We start from the raw sequence: 16,782 nt of genomic DNA, 5'->3' as shown, positions 1-16,782 counted from the left end.
TCCAATACCCAAAGCACAGAGCAGCCCTTCCTGATGGCATGCCACACTTGGGTCGTGAGCACTCCAGGTCAATCACCTGAGGCAGCCAGCAGCCACCTCGATCTAGCCACCAGGGAGCTGTTGAAATACCAGGAAAATTGAGAAATATTGCACTAGAGTACCAAATGACAACATCCTCCTCAATCACAAGAGTCTACCTGAAGGTTTTCCCTATCTAAGGTCAATTTTATTGACTCAGTTTTTAATGAGATTGTTTTATCATCTCCAACAAGGAGAGAATACACCACATTTATGGGTCAACACTCCTAGACTGCTCTTTACAAAACTGAGAGCTTGTCTTTGACATCATTCTATATCTTACTCTTCATAACAAACAAATATCTAGCATATCCCTCCCTCTTTCCCGATTTCCTTTCTCCACAATCACTGGGGGGGGGGCAGAGGAGGAACATAAAATAAATTTCAATATTTATCAAGTCAATGGATATAACACAGACTACATGCTGGTTTTCTCTTTGAAAGTTTATTGTTATTAAAAAAAAAACAACCCTATACTTTTTACATTTTACATTCACCTCTCAGAACATTTAATGATACCAGTTAATGATGATATATAAAAAGCCCACCAGCTGCTTGAAATGGCTGCAAATTTTTACCATGTACTGGTATTAAAGTGGTTTGAACTCTTTGGAAAAATTGGTGTAACATTAAGTACCGAGATTTCAAATTCCCAGATTAGAAGATTTTTAAGTCAGGAGGAAATTTAGTAAAAATTCAAGACCTTAAAAGGAAATGTTAATAGAAAAACAAAAACAAAAATACTGTAAAAAATAGGATTTCCCCCCACCCCCAAGTTAGGTTAAGAAAAAAAAAAAAAATGTAACCAACCCCAACCCATCCCCAATATTTCTCTTAGAAAAGTCACCCAATCCTGAACACAGGGTCTCACACACAAATACAAGTAGCTTCATTTGCAGATCAGCCTCTGGGATCTTACACTGGCCCCAGTTCAAAGTTTAAAAAAAAATTAAGTTAGGTAGTTAGATATCCATAAATACTGGTATTCAAATGAATGAAAACATCCTAGCTTTGGTATGGCTACGAAAATCTGGAAATTGTTCAAGAGGACACTGGCTTTGGAAGAGGAGTCAGAGGGTGGGGAAGGCAACACAAACCCCCAAGCAGAGGTAAAATAAATATTGGGATACATCCACAGCAAACACAGTGTGTAATACTGAGGCAAGTGCCTCAAACAAAACACACATAGAGGTTCTTGATCAAAATAACACAAGTGCAGGTTCTTGACCAGATTCACACATATACGGGTTCTTCCTAAAAGCTGTCTAGACCAGCCTTTATCAAAGTATTATTTGCAAGAAACAGTTTGAATCTGGGAATGCAGGTGGTACCAGGAATTCAGTCTGGTTTTGCCCATCACAAAAGCACCTCCAACTCCTAACAAGGGGGCTCAAACACCCCTGATCACCACAGGGGCCTGTCCAAGGGGCTGAACTGCTCAGCTCATCTCTGCAGTGATGAAAAAACTCAACCTTCTGGGATTAAGAGTACAATTTACTACGCTGTGTCACAAGTCTACTTCCCACTTGCCCCCATTCCCACAGTCTTGATTACGGATTGTGAGGATATTGAGGAGCAGAAGGCAGTGATGTGGCTGAGGCCGGAGCATGACCTCATCACCCTAAAATTTATAGAAGAGTCCAACTTGCCCATACCCTGGTCTTCAGATGAATAGTTACTTCACAAAAGCACAAAGGTGCTACCAGAGAAGGCGAGAAAAAAAGGCAACTTGTTGCTTTGATGCTTAAATCCCCAGTAGTTATCAACACAAGCCTTTCTAAAAATAATAACAACAACAAACTTTGGTGTACTGCTAGGAAGCCAGTAAGACAATCATCCAAAAAACAACTTGGATGACCACACATGCTGTATCTAAATAAATTTCCATTGCAGGGCACTAGTAGAGAACAGACAGACAGCCACCTATCATGGGATGTTACACACACCACAGTGACAATTCAAGTGACAGAGGCCCTCTCTTGGAGCAAAGGCTATCAAGAAGAAATGAAAGATGAAGGCCCTGTTTACTGTGGACTTGGTTCACTCCAGTAATCATAATGGGGGCTGCGGGCAAAGGAGAAGCACAGAACATCCAGGCAACTCTAAATAAACAAGCATCATTTACCCTGTTCTCTAAAGGAGACTCCAACACCAGAAAAAAGAGAGAGAGGAAAAAACAACAAATGGGTTATAAATTAAAAACCAATCTGTACAAGTCTTTACTCTGAGTCAGTAAGGTTTGGTCTCTGTTGAAGCCAGGACTTATAGGAAGGTGATTCGCTTCTCATCATGTACCCCCCAACTTGCTTTGGGGTGTATACATTAAGAGACAACACGGAGAGAATCACCGGAGTCCGAGGGTATGGCATACAAATATTTCCTAGAACGTGTAAGGTCTACTGACTACCCACAGAAATGCTAACAGTTGCTCTAACCCCAAATTCTCTAAATATCCTAAGGTGGCAGCTACAATACAGAAAACTCCATCTGCCAGCGAATCATTTCTCTAGTGCTGGGAATGAGGGGCAGGAGGCAGGGAGAGTGGGGAAGCTGTTTCACCAGGACTCCTTCGGTTAGTGGCAGCCACAGCAGAGCTTTCCTTTGTCTTCAGCCTGGGCCAGACTCCTGGGAGGCTGGGGGCACTGACAACCAGGCTCCACGGGCTCAAGACAGTCCGTGTGCAGTAACAGCATCAGCGACAAGAGTGCGAGTGGAGTTACGAGTGAGAGTCTCTAGATCACTGACAACTGCCCTATCATTCTCCCTCAAATCATCCAAAACCATCCAAAATCCCCCCCACCTACAAGAGACAACCCAGGCAATGCACCCACGCCGCCAGGTACCACTTCATCTCCTTAGGAGCAAAGAACGGAAGTGAATTAGAAATAAAAACTTCTGAAATGACTATTTGTTCTGGTTCAGGCTAGATCAAATGTGCCTAAATCAAATACTCACATTAAGTAACATTTACACTGCAGTACCTTCAGTACTTGAGGAGCATGAGACGCCCCCTCCCCCAACCCCATTACTTCAGCACACGTAGCCACCCAGGCAAATTTTTCTGTCACTCAGCCAGTGGAATGGATGGCATACGCCAGATGTTACACAAGGCATTTATTTCTCAGAGAAAGCTGAGAGCCAGGAGAATTAATCTCCTTCTGCTAGGACCTCTGCCCCAAGCTTCTGGAGAAACAGTGAATTGGGCTCGACAAGGGAAAGAGCTACGTGATCCACTAATCAGATTCAAAACATGAAAATGCAATGCAAAGTATATCCCTTCCTGGTAGAAAGACCTAAAGACAAAAAAAAAAAAAAAAAAAAAAAAAAAATGTCCCTTTAAACTCAAAGGAGGCTTAAAAAAAAAAAGGTAAAGTATAAGCAAAAAAACAAAGAAATGAGTAAATCGAACTCGCAACACTCCCAAAAATAAAAGTTCGTGGTGACTGCCAGCTGGAAGAGGTCGAGGCAGGAAGGAGTAATGCAAACACTGGAGTGGCTGCCACCAAAAGCGCCTTGCAGAATCCACAACAGCTCTCCCCGTTTTCCAAGGCCAAGGAGCAATTCCCGAGTTAAAAACTTTCTATTTGGAAGAAAACAAAACCAAAAACCACTCCAGAAAAACGGTCAAGGGAAGAAGAACACTGTAGAAAGTCAAGCCGCTGACCTCCGGCGGATCACAAAGAGCCCGCGCTGAAGCTGGCCCAAGTAGATCCTCATCTTGGTGCTGTCACTGGTCTTCCTCACCCAGATCTGCAGGGGAGAAGGAGAGGGAACAAGATGAGAGGGTCCAAGAGTGAATTCTGAGGAGTGAATCTTCCAGAGCATCAAAATATCTGCACGAGTGAGGTGTGGGCGGAAAACTGTCAACCTCTTCCCAGCAGGCCATGGCCCCCCTCCAGGAAACCTCTAGCACAGAGAGCAAGCATCAACCTAGGACTTCCTTTCTCCTTTTTTCTCCCTCGCTCACACCTCTCATTAAGAAAATGTAAAGCACAGTGATCTCAGGTTCTATTTTTGCCTTGATCTTAAGGACTTTTTTTTGATTTGGTTTGATTACAGCATTATCAACATTCAAAATACATATATTCATGAATAAAAACTTTCAATCAAATTTGGAAATATTTTCCTTGCCCCAAGGGACTTCTATATTACAGTTTTTCACTCCTCTGGGTTCCTGGCAATCAAGGCTACCAGTCATGGCAGAAAAACTAAAAAATAACAAGGAAAAAAAGAAAAACCCCATGAGTTGAGTTAAGGCCCAATTAGGATCATCAGAAGGCTAAATTAGCTTAAGACAGCCCATCCCTCCTAACCATATCCTTTTCCCACAGATAGTATCAGAGGTCTGACATTTCACAGGGCAGATGCATTCTTGCACAAAATGGAAAATGAACTCTTGGCAGCAGGGTGACCACCAGAGCAGATAAGGGCACTGTCATCCCTGTGGCCAGGACTGGGAAGAAAGCCACCTCCTCAGTCACCTGATACACCTGAGCTTTTTCATCTTCAGAAGAACCCTATAAAAGTAAGATCCTCACCCCATTTTATAGAAAAGGAAGGGCAGGTCACACCCATCCAGTGTGAATCCTGGTGTCTGCTCTCAAAACCCCTTGCTTTCTCTTGTCTACTAAACCAGCTGACTCTTCTTACCACCTGTTCCTCATCCCTTTGGTTAAAATGCCATCAGATGAGGCCAAAAGCTGGATTAAGTTCCACGTCTCGCCCACATATGCAAGTACAAGTCCCCAGAACAAACTATCTTCTCCCTCCCCCATTCAGCTCTCAGGTTTTAAGCGTGTGTCCTCAGTCTCATTTCAATTCCTTTGATGTGATTATTTGGCAAGAGACTTTAAAGTCAAATACACCGGTTTGAAAATAAAGTTAAAGGCCTCACAGAAAGCTGAGCCTCTAAGGACCTTGCAGAAGCACTTTACATCAAAAAATGACCCCACAAAGGGCTGATGTGTGTTTGTGGGGGCTCACCACCAAGCACAGACCCACCCAACAAATGTGCCTGGAGTCAAGTTATGCCAAGGCCAACTAGCTCCAGGGTCACTTAGGAAGTGACCTGAATAATCAGCCAGAATACTTCCGAGAAGTGAGAAATGTTTCCCTCTGTTGCAAGCCTCTGATGCACTGAGGCTTCCTCCCTCCAGGTGACAGGGCTCAGTGTCATCATTTTCTTGTCAGACCTCGTTGGCACTCTATTATGTCAAAGGATGACAATCTTCAACAGAGAGAGAAAAAAAATGTAACTTGCATTTTCTCTTTTCCTGAAAAATCTTGAGGTGTCATGGGGAGGATGAGACACTGGTTCTGATGTTAGGCATGGGTCCTAGGAGGGCCACACAGCTGGGCACAAGGACTCTGCTGTGAAGTCACAACACCTCTTGCTGACAAACAGCAGGTCTCTCCATCAGATCCCATGTTCTGACTTGGGTGACTCACAGACACCCCACCCCCTGCCCCCAAGCCCAGAGAGAAAAGATGTTCATTCATCTGGGAGGCTCTCCCTAACTTCTAAGGAAACAATCATTTTGCAAACTAGTCACATTTGAGGGCATTTTCAATTCCGGAAGCTAGGAGAATGGAAGAAGCTTAAGTTATTTCATAATCCAGTTTCATTAGATTTCCTGTGCACTGACACGAATAAGTTACAGAGGGTAGGCACATAAAAATCAATTTATTTGCAGACATTTTGTGGACTGATAAAAGATCAAGCCAATTGAGCTATTAAAGTTTTAAAAACTTTTAAAAAACTACTAACAATACAAGTTACCCATTGCTGACATCCCCCTAATGAAGGGCCAGAGAACTCACTCGCCAGTCATCCCATCCTTGAGCATAACCCTCTGAACTGACTTAGAACCAGTCTCTAGCCTACAGGAGAGACTCAAGGAAACCAATACCAGGGGGGCAAGAGCCTGGCAGCTCACCGTTGAGAGGCACAACAGGACGTGTCAGATCATAAAGACAGCAGGCAAGGAGGAGGGTGTAGCTCAGATCAGGCCAACATCCATTTACTGAGCACTTCCTATGTGCCAGACCCTGTGCCAGGTTAAAATCTCAAAGCATAAAACAAATCTCTTAATAGACATGAAAGCTCTAGAGAAAGAACATAGATGGAGTACGCTCCACAAGCAAGTTCCATTGTTGGTACACAGTTACCTTACAAAGCAGCAGGACTTGAACACACAGAGATCACACAGACTCGCCTTCTATTCTTTCCTGTAGTCTAAGTGGCTCCCAACTCAATTACTGTATGTGGAGCTCACCAGTACCATTAGGAATATACAAATCCACGTTATGTTGGTAATCAAGCAAAGTAAGGGATTTTCAGGGATCTTTTTATCTACATGCAATTTCTGCCAGGAAGTGCTTACTTAGATCCTAACCCACATATAACACACAATTCCCGTACTTCTGTGGTGGCACCTGCACTGCAGGTTGGTCACACTGTGCTCTCCTGAGGAGGGAGGGAGTTCAGTCCCTACCTCATTTGCTCCAACAGAGCTGATCACACAGCTCAGTTTCTGGTTGTCCTTTGACTCTAAATAGATGGCCTGGCTCTTGTGGTACCTGTCAAAAACAAGAAACAGTTTATTTATATTTTTAGCCATTTTATCAAGGTAAGACTGACATGTAAAAAAAAAAAAAAAAAAAAAAAGCCATACGGATTTACTGTTTATAACTCAACGAGTCTGGGAATAAGTATACACACCCATGAAATCATCACTACCACGAACATATCCAACTGCTCCCAAAGTCTTCTCCTTCCCATTTCATCATAATATATATATATATATTTGGTAAAAAGAACACTTCACATAAGGGCTATACTTTTAACAAATTTTAAGTCAGTAATACAGTACTGTTGAAGGCAGAAATTTTAAAAAAGAAAGAAAAACACCCAAAATATAATTAAAAGAATCTCGGGGCAGCTGGGTGGCTCAGTTGGTTAAGCATCTGCCTTTGACTCAGGTCATGCTCCTGGAGTCTGGAATTGAGTCCTGCATGGCTCTGCACTCAGCAGGGAGTCTGCTTCTCCCTCTCCCTCTCTCAAATAAAATCTTTTTTAAAAAAAGATAAATAAAACAAGAGTCTTAGTTTACATTTGAGGAAAATTCTGGATTTCAGGTTTAATTTGAAGGCCTCCATCCTTCGATTAGATCACATGGCCTCCTAATCTTCTACTAAATCTAAAACATATTCCTTGGTCCTTCTGCAGAGGGGAAAAAGGAAGTGAAGGAAAGTCTGGAAAGCTAACTTATATTTACTCTCTACTTGGGACTATATACCCAATTTATTCAAAAAGTATATTATAATTTTTCAAATAAAACCTGTTGCTGCTTTCCACCTATTCCCAAAACACTAAAGACAGCTGGATGGACAAAATAAATAGAAGGGTCTGAACAACTGATCTATTATTTATTTTCAATGCATCCAAATAGGTCATCCACAAGAAGGTAGGCCAAATTCAACTCTTACTATGGTCACTCATTCAACAAATGCTCATTCATCACTTATTGTGTACCATACCACTGAGTATGTTGGAGGTTGGTGGTGGATAGTGAACAGGTCCCTGCTATCACACAGCTTCAAATCCAGTAGCTGTGAAGAATACGGAGTAATCACACCTGGTAAGTACTAACCAGGCGAAGTTCTGAGTGTCAGGGTGTATGTACCACAGGGATCTGATTTGGCCCGGGTAGTCAGGAGAGCTGCCTTGCATGGAGCAGACCAGACAGACACTCCATTTCAGCTCTGGTAGCTATCCCTCTTGGCCTGTAGCAAAGGATCACCTTCAACTTCTACAAGCTCATGGATAAGGCCAAGGATGAAAGTGAGGAAGCCAGGGCCAAAGCCCAAATGAGACAGCAGCTGCCACAGGATGAAGGAGCAGCTGCTGGATTGCAAAAGTTGGAAATATCAGCTGAGCTATGGCTGGCAGCCCTGGCCGGGGCCAACCCTAGTCAGTCAAGAACATAACCTCTGGTTAATTCTGGCTGCACAGATCTGGCTCAACAGACCCACTAACTCATGTAAATTCTACCAAAATGCATCTCCCAGGAAAGCACGGCATTTTATCATTATTTCTGTGGGGGGGAAAAAGACACACTGTTTTGCTGGTTTAATGAAATAATCTATTGCTGGGATATCACGGTAAGAGATATACTTCACTCCCAAAATGAGCTTTTTCCAATCTAGGTTCTAAGTACTCTTCAACTTGTTACTTGGGAGCTGAAAACTCAGGTTTCCAACTCAATTTACTTCCTGAAAACACTGTTAAAAGAAATCGAATCATAAATACAATTAGAACAGCAAGATTGGTTTAGACTCAGCTTTAAAGTTGCTTTTGGCCAGAGATCAGTTGGTAAACTGGGTCAGGGGACCTTCATTATGCTAAATATGTAATATCCACAAGGCCTGAAGTATACAGTGCGTGAGACAAGGCTGAATTAGTTCACAGCATGACTCAAAACCTCCAGTTTCCCTCCTCCATCTAAGCCAACTTTCCTATGTAAATAGTAACATCTCGAGTGATGGTTAAAATAAAAATACAGAGCGGGAGAGCATTCACAGTTATTCTATGGGGATTGTGAGTTATTAAAGAAATAAACACAAAACAACACGCACCTGGCCTCAAGTCATTCTGATACTATTTTCTAAATACTTTAATAAAGAAAGGTCACAGTGAAGTGAAGGAGTATGTTACTAGTGTGGAAACATGCTCAATATACTGCTATGTAGAGGGGGAGAGGAATCTATGTCCATTACCTTCCTGTGTTTATTTAAAAAAAAGAAAAGAAAAGAAAAGAAAAATGCATGTCACCTGTGTATCATACATACAAAAAGCTGGGTAAAGTTATATAGTTAAGATGCATAATAAAATGTATATTACAACTTTATAGAAATAAAAAGTGTACATTAAGAATGGTGTTCCTTTTATTCCATGGCTTTCTTTTTAGTGAAATAAACAGATACTACTCATATTAAAAATTAAATAAGTCATGGTTCTAGAAAATACCTAAATAACAAAGACGGGTAAAAACAAAACTTGATGATACAATTAACATCTTAATGTCTGTTAAGGACAACAGCTAACTCTGGGAGGCTAGTCAAACAATTCTCATGAGATGTGCTTCATTTTCCTTCAGATGTGTATAGAACCCAAACCCCAATACCTGTGACTGGCTTTTATATGAATACCGGAAGTAAACAATGAGATCCGATCTATTACCCTCCCACTACCCCCCCTCCCCCAGAAGAAGTGGTCTGGGACTTGAGTATCTGGCCACCTCCCAAATCTGCCTGCTTTGGGGTCACCAAATGGTGGTAACTTGAATGTCCACCATTGGTCACCATCTGCTCCACAGCAGAGCTGTGGAGTTCCCAAAGCAACCCACTTCCAAGACTTCCAAGCCAACAGATTACCAGATCTTTCTGAACCAGAGTCTCACACTATACAAGTCTTGGAGAACCATTATCCCTAGATATCAAATCTATTCAATTATCTGAATTCCCTAGAAGAAAAAAACCTTTAGCAATTAGCATTCATATTTTCAAGATGAAACTAAAAATTATATGACAACCTTACCATACAAATTTACTTTTTAATTTCTAAAGACTAATAAAAGAGAGGGAAAGAATTCAAAATAAATAGACATAAAAACTGTTAAAAAGCAGCAACAATGGAGCTAATTAATAAAAATGTACATTACCACTTTTTTGCCAATTAACCCATTTTACAAGCTGCAACTCATCTGAGATGAAAAAAAATATTTTCAATAGCCTAAGAGAACAAGCCCCAAAAGTCAAATCGATTTTATTGCTTTATTACTAATGGAAATCCTGACCTGGGAATCCCAACAAATGAGCTCTTAGAGCTTTGCTTCTACTATTAAATCCAATGAACTAGAATCAACACTACTATTATAGAAGAAAGCAATTTCTCCAAAAGGTGGGTCAAAAAGGAGGGGGGTAGAATTAATTTAATTTTATATCCTACTGGGAATCCTGATATTAACGTTTCATTTCCCAAAAAAACTGAATACTATGTTACAGCTCTGGAACCTGAGTCCCAATGCCAGTTGTAAATATTCACCGCCTTAATAGTCTTTGTCAGTTGACGGCTGGAGGAAGCAGGGGACTTCACTCCTGATTCACATTAGCAGACCCACATTTAAAGTGAGAAATAAACCAGTCCACCAGCACCATCAGTTAGTTATTTTAAAATATCAGCTACTTTCATGGTACTTTCTAAGAAGGGTCATCAGTCCAAATCAAAATGTGAGGAAAACTTACAGCAGGACATAAAATGCCTTAAAAGCACTACCAGAACAAGGCAAAGTGAAGATGCTTATCTTTCAAAATGAAATGTAGCTTGATAAGTGTTCATGCCAAGATGGGAAGCCTGAATCATACTCAGTTTGCTGAAGTCATTTAAAACTCAATGAAACATGTTTTGCCAGAAATAACATTGCACCAAAATACTCCATACCCCTGGAACGAGCATAAATCGGTTCACTTGCCTGTTTAGACACAGGCCATGACTAGTGAAAAAAGAGGAAGAATGAAAGCCTCCCAACTGAAAGGGCACAAAGGCCAAATATCAGGTTCAGCCTGGTGAGAGATAAGGCCAGCTATGCACTAGTCAGTGTTCACCAGGACCCCCATGAACACCTTCCAAATGTAGCAGGGAAAGGAGACCCAGCTTCCCACAAATATGTCATCAACTCTGACTGCCAAAGCCAAAAGGAAAAACACAGAACACAGATGAAAAATCAAGAGTCTCCATATTTAACAATATTAGCAACTTTAAATTCACTGAAAAAGGAAAACGCTCCGAGAGACCTTCTTTTAAAAATTTCAAAAAAAAAAAAAAAATTCTGCAGCCCCTATGAGACAGACAGTGAAATTCATTCAAAATGCTTAGGAGGTCTAGCACAACAAATGCAACCACTCTGTTTATGTTATGAAACATCAGGCACCATGTATCCCCTCTTTAGAAAAACAAGAATTTTACCTTACTGCATTTTCACCCTCAAGTCTCATAAAGTCTGAAAATTAAGCCTTAGAAAGATCTGAAGCAACGCAATTACAAAATGAACATCATTTGAAATATCACATAGCTTTAAGACTCATAGATCCGTAAAAATGTTAGTGATAAATCTCATCATTTTTGAAGACGGCTGTTATGTGCGGGCTTGATCTTTAAAGGTTATTTGGTTTTCATTATTAGAAACATTTTTCATCTTACTTTGCCCCTCAGTGTGATGAGCTGTTAGGGCCTGCCACCCAGTGGCGATATGTTCTGATAAGCAATTTTAGGATACACTAACTGCCCTCTTTGAAGAAAACCAAATAGAGGGGCAGAAGTCACTCAGATCAGGCTCCCAGACAGAGGCGGCCTTCAGCATTTACTGGGTAAAAAATTCACTGTAACCTAATATTTTGGGAGATAGATTTAGTTCAGGCATGACTAGAGGACTAGATTTCTAAGTACTTCTGCCAACTTCAGAAGTGTATTATTTTAAGGTAATCAACTAACAATCTTGGGGTTTTTCTTCTTTAACAAAGCTCAAACAACTCAAAATAATCATTACTCTAAGTTTAGAACTTTGGGTTAACATACTGAAACTCAAAAGATCATTATAAATGATAGCCGTCATAAATGATCATTACAGAGCATAAAGTAACACCAGATAAACATTTTCCAAACAAACAAGTGGAAATTCAGAATGCAAATATGTGTCTACCATGACTTAAACTGAGTATATTTGCATATGGACAATGAATAAAGGGATATATCAGAATTAAAGAGCTGTGACAAGGTAGTAAGACCTGGGGTGGCTTAACACCTAGCAGAATCCCTAGCTACAGAGCAGATAGTAATGTTTGTTGAATAAGTGAATGAGTTTGTAAACCCTCTCATATTGCTTTACAATTTCCTCCTGACCACACTGGTGGTCTCAAGCTTTTAAACTGTCTTTATTCACAAGTATTTCTGGCATATTAAAAAAAGTATTGTAACATACCTTATACTCACGTGTAGCTATGAAATAATAATACACAAAAAGCAGTTAAAAAAAAAACTATTTTTAACATAAACTGGTAACATTTTAGGATTTAATTCCCCCAAGTATGTTTCTCATAACACTCCTATAATAGGATGATGCATACAAAAAGGGTAACCTGGATCAAATCAGTAATACCTGTTAACATCTCAGAAATTCACGGCGCGCAAGTGTATCAGAGAACCCAAAGAGCACCTACAGTGAAGAAACGCATTTAATTTAATTAACATGGTCATCCCCCAGACTCACATGACCACAAAATCCTTTTTTCCACAGAACAGCTATTAATTTTAGTGCACAAGGGCAGAGTTAAGAAAAGGCAGAGAGGGACATAAACCCTGACCTCCGTCTACAGGGCACCACCAAAGAATGGATGCCAGCAAATTCTAGTCTGATGCCAGTGGCACAGAGAAAAAGGACAGCTCCCATCAGAACACATTTTTGGGAAGCACTGCCTTCAGAGATCAAATGAGCAGTATCAATCAAATGACTCCTGAAAAAAATAAAAAAAATTTTTTTAAAGTAAGCTCTATACCCAACATGGGGCTCAAACTCATGACTCCGAGATCAACAGTCACTTGCTCCACTGCCTAAGCCAGCCAGCCTCCCCAGTCCTGATGTACTTTTAAATGTTATTCTGCTTCAGTACTACATAAGCTATGCGGCAGCCATGCTCAGAAACAATGAGAACAAGCCCCAGCCCTCTTTCCAAGGGGTTCTTTTGAGACTCTTAACGAATAATCTTGTGTTTATCATAACATACCATCTTTTATCATAGTACAGCTTCCCATCTTCTATCCGAGCTTCAAATCTCTGGGCTGGAGACTCTGCCGGTGTAGCAGGCAAGTGTTCAGGAGAGGATGGGGATGCTGGAGGAACCAAAGATATTTCAATGACTAAGCATGTAACAAGCATGTGGTCCAACTGCTAACATGCTTTAACTGTAATGCCATTAAAAAGTGGTAATAATCAGGATTGCTAAGTCCTCAGGGGTATAAAAATGAGAATTCAACAAAATTCTTGTATATTATACCTAACTTGCTCCTCAAAGCAACCCTGTGAGGTAGGCAAGGCAAAGATTAACCTCACTGCACAGAGAAGAAATTGGGGATGCAGGCAGGCTGTGATTTACCCAAGTGTCCATCAGAAGCCCAAAGAGGCAGCAATTAGGAATATCTCTTTAAAATTTTAAAACACCTGGGTGGCTCAGCAGTTCAGCATCTGCCTTCGGCCCAGGGTATGATCCTGGGGTCTAGGATCAAGTCCCACTTCAGGGTCCCTGCATGCAGCCTGCTTCTCCCTCTGCCTGTGTCTCTGCCTCTCTCTCTCTCTCTGGCTTTCATGAATAAATAAGTAAAATTAAAAAAATAAAATAAAATAAAATAAAATAAAAAATATAAAATATAAAAAAAATAAAATAAAATAAAATAAATACAATAAAATACAATAAAAATTTAAAACCAAAGTCATTTCTAGATCTATTTATTACTAGACAGAGCAGGCTTGTAGTTATGAGCTAATACAGTGTCAAAGGATCTAAATTCACAGTCACGTAATCCCCTCCCCATCATGCCTTCAGAAACACAGAACCTCTCTGTGGACCACAGTGGCTCTCAGAAGCAAACTGCTTAGAGAAGAAAAAAAAAAAAAATCTTGTTTCCTTCCACAAGACTTGGTGAGTGGATAGACATGTGAGTAATCATGGTGCTTAAACCATAACAATGCCTTGCCTCCAGAATTCTATTTTGCAGCCTAGCACTTGAGTGCCACTCTGGAAGGAACCACCTCGAACACTGGGCTGGCCCCTTCTGTAAGCTGGGACTGTCAGTCCCTCAGCAGACTCAGGACATGAAAAGCCACTGAACAGCAGTGCTTAGCACTCAAGTCCACAAAGCAAGTAATACTGAAAAATCCTTCAGGTTTCATTTCCACAAACGGGGGTATACTTAAATCTTATGCCTGATGCCTACACAGAAGGAAACTTTTACCAAAACGGGGAGGGGGGGCACATAAGGTTCCCTCCAGTTTTCACAATGACTACTCTGAGGCAAACAATGAACATTTTATTTTTGAAAACTGCAACAATTCCCTGTCAGGTATAAGCATGCTTCCCCCACAACATGATAAAAGAGACTGCACAAATGCCAGCAACACTGTGCACTTACCTGGTCTCTTGGGTGACTTAAGCTGTAGGAAAAACAACAAGAAATCTTAGAGCAGATCATTTCAGATGCAACGAAAGGTATCAATAGGTATCAAAACGATTTAACAAGTAACACGTGAATGACAGCGCAGAGACCTATCATTCAAACCTAAGCTGTCAAATAAATCAGAAAATCAGACTGTACCTTATTCAATGTTCTCAGATCCTCCATGATCTGTTCATCTGTTAACAAATAGTTTAGCTGGGGTGTTGAGAGTTAAAGGAATGTGTCCAAGAAGCATGGGTTTTGAGCAAGCAGAAATCAACAGCACAGTACCAGGATTTACGGAGTGACTCTGCCAGACGCTGCTTCTACAACCTTTTGCCCCTCACAAGTTGCTGGTTCTACTCGATGTTGTAGTGCCCAGGTACGTAAAAGAACTCACAAATTTCTTTCAAAGGCCTCTAAGTTGTTTATAACTCCAAGAATGAGAGCACAGGACACAATACAAGGAGAACTTCCTCCTTGATTTATGAAGTGCTTTTGTTTCAAAGATCTGAAGACTTGCACATATGTGTGCAAGCCACACAAATGTGGTCTTAGTCTTCCTCCAATAACTTAAACCCTCAGTTGTGAAGACAAAGGAATCTGAAGTTAAGCCCTTTCTCGGCGGCAGACAACTGAATCATTTTATATAAATGTCCTCTCCTCAAGAGAACAGAAACAGACCTTTGCCGTGTGTGCCCTCTTCCCACTCCTCTGTTTTTATGATTAAAGGGCTTTTTTATGTGACTGAAATCTCATTTAACATAACAACAACTTGAGTTCTACTGTTTTCAGGATATAGATAATAGAGGTACAAAACCTTTGACCTCATTTTACAGGTAGAAAAATTAAAGCATGTGAAATCTGAGGTCGCCCTTGAATCTCCAGATGTTAAAACCAGGTTGAATTTTCAACACAAAGTACCTTTCCAAATAACTGCTCTCTACAAATTCCTTCCACTAGAAATAGCAACAATCAGGGAATTGATAATAAAATGGCCATTCCCAGGTGCTTGGGTGGCTCAGGGGGTTAAGAGCCTGACTCTTGGCTCAGGCTCAGGTCTGATCTCAGATCTCTGAGTCATGAGTTCGAGCCCCACACTGGGCTCTGTGCTTAGCATGGGGCCTACTTGGGATTCTCTCTCCCTTACTCTCTTTCCCTCCTGTGTGTGCACACCCTAATAAATAAATCTTTGAAAGAAAAAAAGGCTATTCCCTAGCCCAGGGATAAATACACATGCTTGCCAATCACATTCAATTTCTGTAGGACAATGGCCATGTAGATTCTAGCAAACAGATAAGCAAAGGATTCAATAATCTCAAGAAAAAAAACGATTAAAGTTTGATACAAATGGATATCAGGAGCAGGTTTTCTCCTCTTGTCTGGGATGGGGACAGGATCATTTGGTCGCCTCCGCAACTTTCTGGTCATGATGGGTTTCACTTCCATAGAATCTGTGGCAAGAATTGAATGGGTAAATCTATCCAACTTCCACTTGAAGTCAGTAAGAATCACTGTGCTATAAGAACATCTGCCCCACAGCCACCCAATCAGAACTATTTTACTGGGGACATTTGGTTCACACATGGCCCAAGCCAGACACCTGTATCAAACTTGAGAAAGAGTGCTGTGTTAGAAGTCTCAGACTAGCTGGCCTCAGCACACGCCCCTCTCAAAAATGTAGTCCAGCCATGCAGTCTTACTTGGGGAAACATCTCTCCAGCATCCCAAAAACTAGGATTTTTCTCCTCTTTCCTCAAATTAAGAAGCCACAGAGTGGTAGGCTCCTGGGATCAGAAATCCTTGGATCACCTAGGTCAACTAATTCCTGCTGTTCCCACCGAGGGAGGAAGGAGAGCTGAAGTGTGCTTGTGCACAAGACTCCATGAGAGGCCATGGCCTCAGTGCCACCATCTTTATAGTACATGTTCATTTACAAACTGGGCCACTATTTAATTTCAAAACCTCTTACAGCTATTTGACTATCAAGAATGATCTAATGAAGGCTTATAATAAAAGCTCTTGACTTCTCTCTGCAGTCAGACTTTGTTGCTGACTCTTTCCCTTGCCTTAAAATCTCTCCTCCCCTACCCACAGATCTCTACTCTCCTGATCTGCCTCCTTGGCTCCTATCTGCTGGTGACCACTGGAGTCCAGTCAGTTCTCAGCCTGTGTCCCAGTGAGCCTCCATCGCCAATGCCAGCTCCCTCAACCTTGTGAATGGCAACCTATGCCCACCGACACCATCCACTCTCATCCCCTTGTCCCATCCTCATTGCCCTCAGAGCAATCTTCCAAAGACACCGATCAGGTCATTTTACACATCCCCCTTCTTATTCAATACTTGCATGGCTCACCACGCTCTACCAAAAAAAGGCCAAGTCTCTTTCTGGTCTTGCTTTTTTCATTTACACACACCATGTGAGAACTTCTGGCTA

The 16,782-nt window shown here is 41.2% G+C and overlaps 1 protein-coding gene across 1 annotated transcript in view; it reads right to left on the bottom strand.

The window, feature by feature from the left end:
• Positions 1 to 504: 504 nt before the first annotated feature.
• SUDS3 (SDS3 homolog, SIN3A corepressor complex component) overlaps positions 505 to 16,782 on the bottom strand; it is a 32,766-nt gene continuing 16,488 nt past the window's right edge. The window contains exons 7-12 of the mRNA XM_026015836.2: positions 15,703 to 15,798; positions 14,504 to 14,565; positions 14,321 to 14,342; positions 12,919 to 13,024; positions 6,573 to 6,657; positions 505 to 3,828 (exon numbers count right to left, since the gene is read on the bottom strand). Of these exons, the coding sequence (XP_025871621.1) occupies positions 3,730 to 3,828; positions 6,573 to 6,657; positions 12,919 to 13,024; positions 14,321 to 14,342; positions 14,504 to 14,565; positions 15,703 to 15,798 (470 nt within the window). The 3' untranslated portion in view covers positions 505 to 3,729. The remainder of the gene's footprint in view (positions 3,829 to 6,572; positions 6,658 to 12,918; positions 13,025 to 14,320; positions 14,343 to 14,503; positions 14,566 to 15,702; positions 15,799 to 16,782) is intronic.

This window comes from Vulpes vulpes, chromosome 10, assembly GCF_048418805.1.
Source record: "Vulpes vulpes isolate BD-2025 chromosome 10, VulVul3, whole genome shotgun sequence".
Lineage (NCBI taxonomy): Eukaryota > Metazoa > Chordata > Mammalia > Carnivora > Canidae > Vulpes > Vulpes vulpes.
This window is presented reverse-complemented; position numbering and strand designations above follow the sequence as displayed.